Below are 12,070 nucleotides of genomic sequence, written 5' to 3' on the forward strand. Positions count from 1 at the left end.
TTTTGGCTATTGTGTTTTGCAGAAATGTAGTTGACAGTATTTTGCTGTAGAAATAATGGGTAATGATAATTATGATTAATGACATTGACTATTGTTAAAGTGCAAATCAGACGGTGACTTCCAGTGGCCACATAGATGGAGTTAGATGCAGAAATTAAGAAGTTCCTGTTCGAGTTGTCCTGTTACCACAGGAGCATTGCTTGTCAAAAGACTCAGCATTCAGACACATGGAACGGCATGAAGTTGGTGTCTTAATATAACATAAATCCCTAAGGTCGTCAGGTGTTAGGGCTTATCTATTTCAGTGTAAGTAAATTTTAGATGGCACTATAAGAACATAGAAGAAAAAAGAGTAGTCCATAAAGCCCCTCTGACATGCTCCCACCATTCATTAAGATCATAGCTAATTTTCAACTGCAACTGGACTTCCCTGCATGTTCCCTACATCCCTTGATCCCCTGAAAATCCAAAAATCCAGCAATGTTAATCTACAGAATCCACAAAAATTGGAACAAATAAAATTGAAGAATTTACAGCTATGAGGAAATTTCTCCTTATCTCACTCCTAAATGGCCAACCCTTTAGACAAGACTATGTCTCATAATTCTAGACTTTCAACCTAGTTAAAACAACCACTGAGCATCTTATCAAGCCTTCTCATGGACTTATGCTTCAAAAAGATTATTTCTCATTCATCTAAGCTCCAGAGAATACAGATCCATTTATTCAATCTCTCCACATAAGAAGGATTCCCTAACCCAAGAATCAATCCATTGAACTGTTGTCCTAAAATACCCTTCCTTATCATATAGAAACCAAAACTGTTGACGGTACTGCAGGTGTGGTCTCATCAAAGCACAGTACAGTTGCAGCAAAATTTCCTCACTTCTGAATCCAATTCTCTTGCAATAAGTGCCAACACATCATCGGCCTTCCTAATCACTTGTACATGCGCATTAACTTGCTGTATTTCATATAGAAAAGCATCTAAACCCACCTGAACACTAATGTTAATAGTTTCTCATCATTTAAGAATGCTCTATTTTCATTTTATTCCATCAAAAGAGAATAGCCCGACATTTTACACTATCTGACGGTTTCTTTCTCATTCATTAATTCACTTAACGACTGTTTGGACTAGATTTTTAATCCAAGGTTATGAATCTAACAAACAGATCACTTCTGAGTCCTGTTCCCATGCTGCATGATTTTGAAATGCAAACACCCTAATTACGCTGGAGGCAAGTTCAGCATCCAGTTAGCAACATTGAGAATGGCCTGGAGGTAGAATCTAGTTATGGAGGGTGGCTAAAAGAGGCAGTGCTATGACCGTGCTTGCTGTTGCTGGGAGGAATGGAGCAGCAGGGATCAGAAGGCCAGTAGGCAGGGGACTCCATGCGGTCCTACATTTTTATGATGCCACCTTGAGGCTTTACGGACATTGCTTCTGCATGGAGGGATGTGCACTTCCTTCTGTCTGGCAAAAGAAATCTGTCAGACCAAGAAGGCATGGAGGCCAGTAGCTGTGAAATCATTCAGAGGAACATGGCAGATGGTATATAATATGAACAAAAGTGAGGATACGTACTGTGACAGGAAGAATAGATGAGCTGAATGTTCTTTAGCTGGAGGAAGACTGCAGAAAGTTACAGAACAGATGGATTTGGGAGTCCATGTTCATGAATCCCAAAAAGCTACAAACTGAGTTCGTTGGGTAATCAGTAAAACAATTGGAATGGTGACTTATTTTTCAAAGGGAATAGAGTATAAAAGTAGAGAGGTTTTGCTAAAATTATGCAAGATACTATTCAGATCATAGCTGTAATACTGTGAACAGGTTTTGACCCCATATTTAAGAAATGATATACTCTCATTGGAGGCAGTCCGGAGAAGATTTATTGGGCTTACACCAGATATAGAGGGACTGTCTAATGAGGAGAAGTTGAGTAGACTGGGCCAGTACTTGTTGAAGTATAGAAGAATGAATATTGAAACGTACAAGATTCTGAGAAGACCTGACAGGGTAGATGCAGAAAGGTTGTTTCCCCTTATGGTAGACCCTAGGACCAGAAGACATCATCTCAGAATAAGGGGTCATGCTTTTAAGACAGAGGTGGGAAGGAATTTCTTCTTTCAGAGGGTTGTGAATCCGGGGAGTTCTTTATTACAGAGGGCTGTTGAGGCTGGATCATTATGTATATTCACTACTGAGATTGACAGATTTTTAATCTGTAAAGGAATCAATGGTTATGGGGAAAAGGCAGAAAAGTGGAGTTAAGGATTATCAGATCAGCCATGATCGCATTGAATTATGCAGCAGACTCGATAGGCTGAATGGCCTTCTTCTGCTCCTATGTGTCAAGATCTTAATATCTTTTATATTTTATGTCTAATTGTAATTTTAATGCATAGGATGCAGAGAAGGATTTTGTTTTGTAGCAGTAGTTCCTCAGTTTTCTGATATATGCTTGTGGCATGTAGCCTTGATTTTGTAGGATATGGGATATGGAAGCTCCAAAGATGACATCAAACATGTGGTTTTCAAAAATGCTTGGATAATGTTAGCAGCCAGGCACAATTCCTTTAGTATTCCTGGAGTCCTACAAAAGTCCCGTACCTGCTGGAGGGTAGGAGTTGAGTGACCAACCATCCCACATTTTCCAGGACTGACTGAGAATTTGGCTTTCCATCTTATGCCTGGTGTCTGCCTTCTCCATGGACATCTTTTGTCCCATATTTCTTCTCTTTTTTTCTTTTGATCTTTATATACACACTTTGCGACTGTGCATGTGCAAACATCATCCGACACAGGAACAGTAATGACTGGCACTCTCCTCTGAGAGCTGCTGGGTGTTTGTGGCGGAGGTTTACAATGGGTGTTCAGCAGGGGTGGGGCGGTCAGGGAAAGGAGGAGAATAGGTCATTGGCAGAAACACTCTGGCCCAACCTAGTGTAGCGCTAATGGAAGGATTGAAGTAAGGTTAGGCAAAGCTGCAGTTTCAAGCCATTATCTGAAAGGTTGTTATGAAGGAGAGAAAGATTCTCTACATTCCTTCCTAACCCCATCTTCAGCTCCAAAAGTAAGAATGCTGCCACACCTGAGTTTCTAGGGGACTCTGAAGGAATACCAGCAACAAGCAGCACTCAGTGAATCCCTGTGAAACCTAAAGGTGGAAAGCTCTTGCTCTTCCTGGCTGTCTTGAAAAGATATTGTATGAAAACAACACCTATCTGAACCTCTGCTGTCCACAAGTATGTGGCATCACAGGGAATCAGAGTCTAACACAAACAAAAATAGAGACTGAGGAACTGAGGAAGGGGTCACCGGACGTGAAACATTAACACTGATTTCTCTTCACAGGTGCTGCCAGACCTGCTGAGCTTTTCCAGCAATCTCTATTTTTGTTTCTGATTTACAGCATCTGCAGTTCTTTCAGTTTTTATTCAGAATATAAGTCTGTTGTTTTGTTCATGCCTCTAAACTAAAATTGCAGACCAGGTTCTCATGACAATACGCCTTGTATTGAGTCTGATCATAACACAAAATTCACTAATTTGTGCTGAGTAAAAACTTTGTATTTTTTTTTGCTTTTAGGTGCAGTATTTACCAGGAGGACTGTACACTACACAACTTATAACTCCGTGGTGCAACTTCTTGTAGAAGCTAAAGATGATGGAAACCCTGCGTTGAAAAGCATTACTTCAGTAGTAATACAAATTCAGGATATCAATAACAATATTCCTCAGTTTGCCCAAGCAGTTTATAATATCAGTGTCAATGAAGAGGCAACAATAGGAATTATTCTGTTATCATTTTCAGCACTAGACCAAGATTGGACACGTAAGAATGCTTACGTTGACTACACCATTATTGGAGGCAATGAACAAAACAGATTCCATATTGAGAACACTATAATTCAAACAGAGAATCAGTATCATGTGATAGGCAAGCTGCTCTTAAAGAATGTATTAGACAGAGAACGTACTAACAGCTATTGTTTGGTTCTGTGTGCATCTGATCGAGGAAACCCGTCACTTAATTCAACCACAATTGTATTAATAACTGTGCTTGATTTCAATGATAATCCTCCAGTTTTTAACAGCTTGGAGTACCATGTTGAAGTTCTAGAAAGCACCCCTGTGAAAAATAAACTTGTTCAAGTCTCAGCCTATGATCATGACCAGGGAGCAAATGCAGATATTAAGTACAGTATAATATCTGGAAATGAAAAAGGATATTTTAGATTGGATCCTAAAATGGGTTTTGTAGAATTAAAATTACCTCTTGACTATGAAGAGGTATCAAAATTCATGTTAACTATCCAAGCAGTTGATGATGGTATTACTAATCAAAATATGGCTATTTCAATCCTTTATATTAATGTATTGGATGACAATGATAATGCTCCTTATTTTGTAGTTCCTACACTGAACTGTGCAGTCAATGAAAATGAGCCTATCTACACATCAGTGTGTGCAGTTCATGCTTTCGATTATGATGATGGTACCTTTGGATATTTAACATATTCTATTCTGACATTGTCTTCAACTGACTATTCTACATATACTAGTTGGAATAATTTTATTATCGATCCAATTACTGGTGATATATACACAAAACAGATGATTGATTATGAGCAACAAAAAAAGTATGTATTTGTGGTCCAGGCCAAGGATAAGGGTAATGCAACAGCAACTGCAACAATTCAAGTGCATATTCAAAGTATTGATGAATATGAACCCATCTTTACCCAAGATCGGTACTATTTCACTCTCCCTGAGCTTGTGGAGGTAGGTCAAAAAGCTGGCCAAGTTACTGCTGTCGATAAAGATGCTGGACTAGATGGAATTGTGCAGTTCTCATTTCTACAGCCCTCTCCTTACTTTTCACTGAACCAGACAAGTGGAGTTATTTATGTTTCTGGTTCTGTTCACAAGATTAGAGGCAGTTACAAGAGAGAAGAGGTAATTGAGTTGGTGATTAAAGCCAGTAGTCCTTTATTGGGCTCCAAATCAGCAATTAGTACTGTTACCGTTAACATCTCTCAATCATTGGATGCCTTAACAGGTAAGTCAGCTGACAACCTCACTTTAAGTCTCTCTGTCTCATTTGCCATTTTCTTGCTCCTTTCTGTGTGCTTTGGTGGCCTACTGTGTAGATATAAAAGAAAAGATAAAAATAATTCAAGTATTGAAAAGCAGAATATAAAGCTTCCAATAATATCCACAATTATCAACCATCTGAATCATCCAGTAGTGTCATCAGGTCATCAGAAAGTGGGTGATAATCAGCAAGGAAAAACTCCTGTTAATTCACTGGAACAACTGAGTTTAGTGGACATTCCTGTAAAGAAGAAGTCATTTAATTCTTCCAGGCAATGTGCTGCAGATGGGCAAACTGCTGAAGACAGAGAAATTATGCTGATTAGTGCAAATCAGCATAGCAGAAATCAAGTTTCAGAATTAAATAAACCTGGCTATATATGCAGTGTTCCAGATTCAGAGCACTCAAGGGAATCATACTGCTTGTCCTGTCAGTTGTGTAAGAACAATACCACTGATGCAGTCATTAATAGAGAATGTGTAGATGGCATTTATAACTTTAAGGACATAAGGGGAGAGGAAGGGTTCAGTGTGGATTTTGTTGATTTTTCAAGGAATATTCAGAATCCAAATATTAAGGAAAATAGTATCATGATGGACAATGCTAAGGATCACACTTTTATCATGGATGGGCAGACTTCATTGATAGGATCCCTTAGTTCACTTGTTCCCATACAAGACCAAATACAAAACAGCTACAATTATGATTACATACTTACCTGGAAACCTGGGTTCCAACCTTTGGCCTCAATCTTTACTGGGATTGCAAAACTGAAAGATGAAAATGTACAAAAGCCTGTTATTAAAAATGAATCCAAATCTATTAGCCCACCCCCACTGATAACATCAATTGCACAGCAAGGCATAAGAGTTGTCCCTCCACAAATGCCAATAATAAAATTTAATCCATCAACCACAAAATGTTCAAGCTTGCCCATTGTTACTAATACATACAGCACTGCTTCAGCTATGACACCAAGTTTCTCTCCATCTGTTTCTGTGCAAACTCCTTCAGCTTCTATTGTTTTAAATACAGGGATATCTAAACTTACCATAACGTAATCCTTACGCAGGCAAAAACTAGAATAATGAATACAGAATCATCAACACTTCAGGCTGATGTGATTACTCTGTCAAATTAAGTACAGATAAGTGAAGTTATATTTAATTTCTGTACATGAAGCATTATCACGCCTACGTCAGAAAGAAAATATTTAGTTTATATTGAGTATGAATTACAGATATAAATTGCTAAATGACAATTATTTTCTAAAGTAATTTCATTCAATAAGCATTATAAGGATTTAACTATTGTATCAATGTTTGCCAAGAAGCTAACAAAATAATGCATGTTGGATTGCAATTTCATTACTATGAAATGGTCACAGTTGTTGCAATTAACTGTAAGTGTATTTATGTCATTTGCTTTGTTACAATAAATGCATACAATACATTACAGTGCAGAACGACAAATCTTTCAACCAAGTCTGTGATACCAAATTGATAGTATTTTCATGCTAGGAATCTTGCATCTTATTCATGTTGTCATCATTTTCATTGGAGTTGACAATGGGAGACTGTTAAATTTAAGCTTCAGTGGCAAGGAGAGACAACACCCTCAACAGGAAAAGTAGATCCTGAAGTAAAAAAGAAGTATGATTTGAGGAAAGTAGCAGCAAGACAACAGGTTGTGTTCTCACACTGATCCGTCATTGAAGATGCAGCCTATACCTTTCCAAACAGTTGGACACACACATCTGTGACAACTGTACTGGTCACAATATAGTTGCAGCCTTGAACTTGTATGCTTTTGGTTTCTTCCAAGGATCTGTTGCAGACCTCAGTGATATATCACCAATGGCAACATCCAGAGCTGAACAGTATGTTCCTGTTGTGACAGATGAAGCCTTGCAGGAACAAGAACTATGGAATGCTTCCATCCCCTCAATGTTCATTTGCTCTGCAATCACAGTAGCTTCTGTCATGTGTGCATTCACTGTTTGACAGCTACGTAACTCCTTCCTCTGCCAGTCCACTCTCACCCAGCCACCAAACTCCCCATTTATGATCTCCATCTCTATATGAAAGCCTTTTGCCCCTGAGTTATTCAAAAATCTCTACTCTTACTTTAAGAATATTCAGTGATCCTGCCTTCACTGCTATCTGGGTAAGAGAGTTCCAAAGACTCATGATGCTATAAGAAAAAAGTCTTATTTCCATCTTGAAAGCAAATAAAAACATACAATGTGACAAAGATTACAGGCAAACCAGAAGATCGGGAAAGCTTTAAAAGCTAACAAATGATGACCATAAAAATAATGAAGAGGGAGAAAACAAACTGTAATCAGCTATGATTAGCTTAGTTGGCTGGATGGCTGGTTTGCACTGCAGAGCGATGCCAATAGCGTGGGTCATTTTCCGTACTGATTGAAGTTACAGTGAAGGATTCTCCTTCTCAACCTCTGTCCCTTGCCTGAGGTGTGGTGACCCTCCGGTTAAACCGCCACCAATCGTCTCTCTCTGATGAGAGACCAGCCTATGGTCTGGTAAAACTATGGCGACTTTACCTTCATAATATCAGAGTTATGGGTTGCACAGTTTGGACAAAGATAGGGAGGAATTCCTTCTCTTAGTGCATAAATAAATCTGCGGAATTCTTTAGCACAGAGTTTTGTTGAGTATGCTCGAGGGTGAGATGGTAAGGTTTTTAATCAATAGGTGAATCAAGGATTGTAAGGAAAAGGCAAGAAAACGGAGTTGAGGATTATCAAATCAGCCAAGTCCGCATTGAATGGGTGAACAGACTTGATGAGCTGAATGGTCTACTTCTGCACCAACATCTTTTGGACTATGACCTTTTGCAGAGATGAGGTATAACTTTGGATCTGCTCCCGTAAGACCTTTGATGGAGATTAAGCACCTAATGGGATTATGAAAAGGCATGTTTGCATATATAAAGAGCATAAACTCATTGAGACCCACAAACTGGCAAAGAAAGTGTCCAAACTTTTAAACCAAAACATTGTTAACAATTTCAGAGTTCCTCTTCACATAAAACCATAGTAGGATATGTGCTTTTTGTGTGGTCATGGCGACAGGTAGAGTGCCACAAGGTGGCATAGATATTATGGGGCTGTGTAAATGGGCATGGGCTGGTATTGGGGGGTAAGAGGGGCATGTGGAATCAGCTGATAGGTATACACCTAGAATACTGTGAACAGATTTTGACCTCCTTATCTAAGGAAAAATATACTGCCATTAGACACAATCCAGGGAAGGTTCACTGGGCTGATCCTGGGTTGGGAGGGATTTTCTTGTAAGAAGAAGTTAAGTCAGTTGGGCCTGTATTCATTGTTGATTAAAAGATTGAGTGGTGACGTTATTGAAACATTTAAGATTTTTGGGGGCTTTACAAAGTTGATGCTGAGCAGTTGTTTTCCCTTGTGAGAGAGTCAGAGTAGGTAGTGAAATTACTTACCACAGAGGGATGTTGAGGCTGGGTCTATAATTCAAGTATATTCCAGGTTGCAATAGATGGAATTTTAATCAGTAAGAGAATTGAGGGTTTATGAGGAAACAGCAAGAAAGTGGAATTGAGGAATTTCAGATCAGTCTCATTAAATTATCTCATTAAATAGCAGAGTAGACTTGATGGGTGAAATGGCCTACTTCAGCTCTTACAGTTTATTGGCTGATGGTCTCATGGGCAGTATGAGGAGTCATAACAGATGGACAGATACCCGGGTGGTGTAGGGAGTATGAGGGGTGATGGAAACAGGGCAGGGGTAGATGCTGAGGCCTGAAACATTGTCAACCTTAAGAAGGCCACATAACATTATAAAGAAACATGAATTATTCTAACAGAAAGAGTGTAAAATAATGAGAAAATAATGATCAAACTAAGACTTAGATCTTACAATAACCCTATTTTCATAATGAAAGCTTTCAAATGAAAATATTTTATGGTTTATTAATTAATATATACGAAAACTTTAAATCTAAACCAACAAAACATAAGGTATAAACAATTGTGTAAAACTTGAAATTGGGTCTCTTATTTTCATGCTAAGAGGCCCCTCATAATCTGAAATCCTAAACTGTGGTTATTTATTTTATGCTTAAATTCAGCATTGGTACAGGGGCACAGGTTGACATGGATAAGGCACAGTGAATGAGCTGGTGAGGGCAGGAAGGATATATTCTGTGTTAATCTTTATTGTTAAACTTTGAAGGTAATGTCAGAGCCCCGAGACGAGCTTTCCACCCAGCCCATCTCTGGAACTACGTCTTAGGCTCTTCCCAGGTCACTTGGCCCCACTCCAAGCCTCAGACTGAAAATGGGAAGTTCTTTTAAAGGCCGAGATGGTGGAGCTGGGATTGCTCCCAATTTTGTGTGCCCCCAACTGGGGGAACAGAAATCAGCGCCTATTATTACCCCGGTTGAATTTTAACTACAACTCAAATTTGATCAAAGTCCTGTAGTTTGTGGTAGACAGTATGTTCATTTTATAATTTTCTATTGTCAAATGCCTTCATCCTCTGAAGGTAACTGCCACTCCATATTTTGCTGCAGCGACATTTGCTTTTGAGATAGTAAGGATTGTACAAAATAAATTTCCCCTTTGCTAAAATTGTTACCCACCACCATGCCACCAGCATCTCTTGTGTGTTTAATGCCTTTGTCTTTATAATGCTGATATTGTTTATTTCCCTGAGAAATTATTTATCTGAATTTTATGTATATTTTTCAGCGTTTATAGTTTGTTGTTGCAATTGTTGTGCCCGTTTTGGTTATCCATCCTTTGTTCAAAGTGTTTATTTTTACTGGACCCTGACGTTTGGTAATTGCAATCACTTTAGTGATTGGATCTTGGTCTGAGATTGGTGTTAAATCATTGATCTGGAGTGTAGGAGGAACGTAACTTATTCTGTAACAAGGCTGCTTTTCCTACTGCAACTGCTGCTAAATGAAAACCAGTGAGGATAGCTGCATTAACAATTAAAGAAACAGTAAATTTGGGCAACAGTTTCCACAGGTAATTGAATATTCAGTTTACAGTGCTCATATCATTCACCATATGTTATTGTGATGCTATTACCAATACCAGTCACATGATGGCACCATTCCACATCTTTGTCTTATTTATTAAAGACTTGAAAATATGAAATCTGCAGATTCCAGGCTTCAAGGCTTTTACATTATTATTCCTTATGGTAGCTGAACAGAATTTCAACCAAGGAATAATGTTAATATCAAGATTCTCCTGCTAAGATTGAAATGTTGGCAGATATAAGACTTTTTTTGAGCACTGGCTCGAAGGAGTGGACACACAGGTTGGTTAAATGTTCTTTGGAACAGAACTAAAACACGTAATGAGAACAGTACTCCACAATAACTATGGAAAATACATCTAACTACTGTGTTTAAAGTTAATCAAATTGGATATAAAACTTAAATTGCAAGGCAATAATTGTAAAAGTCTTTGTGTAGGCAATTAAATACAAATGTTACAGTAAAAGAATACTGGGTTTGATGACTATCCTGCTGATAATTTAAATGCCCAGCTAACACCATGTAGATGATGTGTGAGTTGGTGTATAAACTTTGCTGAGCAGTTCACATTTTTCCACACAACTTTAACAGGGTGGTAATTTTCTTTAACACCTGTAGCTAAGTATCAACAATTAAGCCAATTTTAGCAGGTCAGCAATTACAAAATCATGGCCCAGTGGGATTAACTGAAAAGTTCATCACACTCATACCAGGCCTTAATTTAGCTTTAGTTGTTGCAATACAGATCAATTTTTGCTATCATTCTTGACCACAGTAATGAAAACAAATAACCCTACTAACCCATTTACAGAAGGAGCCATGCATGAAGGGACTATCAAATTTTATAACACTTCTATATCCTGTACAGTTACCATATCAGCTTTCAGAACCGCATTAATCTCCATGTGTGCTTATTGACCAAATGCATGCAATATATACAATGAAGGTTCAATTGCACTTTTAACATTTAACAAAGTCAAAGGCCGATGATCATGAAGAAAGATTCAAGAAAGAAAAAGACTTGTGTTTGTGTAGCACCTTTCAAAGCCACAGAATGTCCCAAAACATTTTATAGCCAAGCACTTTTGAAAAATAGTCACTGTTGTATTACATGGAGACATGGCAGTCAGTTTACACACTGCAAGCTCCGACAAACAGCAATGTGTTGTTGACTAGATTTTCTGTTTTTATGGTATTGCCTGAGAGATAAAATATTAGCAAAACATGACTGGGATGACTGCCCGCCCTTCTTCGTGTTAGTGTCATGGGGTCTTTGATGTCCATCTGAGAAGCTGTACAGGATGTTGATATGAACATCATCCAAGAATCTGCTCCATTTCTGAGTCAGAATGTTGTGACATTAAATGCCACTACAGAAACTTGAGTATTTAATCCTAGCTGATGGATCAATGCAGTGCATTATTAGAGGTTCTGCTTTGGGATGAGGTTTTGAAACTGTCTACTCTGTTTGGTGGGTAAAGATAAGTCCATTATTTGAAATGGAGTTGGGCACCCTGATCAACATTTATCTCGCAGCAAAAGTTATCTAAAACAGATTACGTACTAATTTACATCATTGCTGTTTGGGGGACTGTACTATTGGTAAATTGACTCTGTACTAAATGTGAACTGATTCAGAATATTCTGAGGTTGTGAAAGTACTATATAATGGTGAGTCCCTTATTTACATCAGGTACCTGTCACATGAATAATGTAACATTATCGGGATCTTGGGACAAATAAGTGTCAAAATTGATTGTCCATCCAGAAGCAGTTCCAGGTCCAACAAGAGGCTAAACAAGCCCCATTGTGGGAATTCATTTGATTGATGAAAGACCAAGTTCCAAAACTGTGTTGGCAGCATTGTCCAGGTCACAAATAAGACTTAGAGCCAGTAGACCCAAATTACATTTG

General features: G+C 38.4%; 1 protein-coding gene across 1 annotated transcript in view; it reads left to right on the forward strand.

Moving 5' to 3' along the window:
• The window catches only part of dchs2 (dachsous cadherin-related 2), a 116,107-nt gene extending 109,942 nt beyond the window's left edge, over positions 1 to 6,165 (forward strand). The window contains exon 20 of the mRNA XM_048598987.1: positions 3,596 to 6,165. Within this exon, the coding sequence (XP_048454944.1) occupies positions 3,596 to 6,165 (2,570 nt within the window). The remainder of the gene's footprint in view (positions 1 to 3,595) is intronic.
• Positions 6,166 to 12,070: the final 5,905 nt, after the last annotated feature.

The sequence above is a fragment of the Rhincodon typus genome, chromosome 1 (genome assembly GCF_021869965.1).
Source record: "Rhincodon typus isolate 14 chromosome 1, sRhiTyp1.1, whole genome shotgun sequence".
Lineage (NCBI taxonomy): Eukaryota > Metazoa > Chordata > Chondrichthyes > Orectolobiformes > Rhincodontidae > Rhincodon > Rhincodon typus.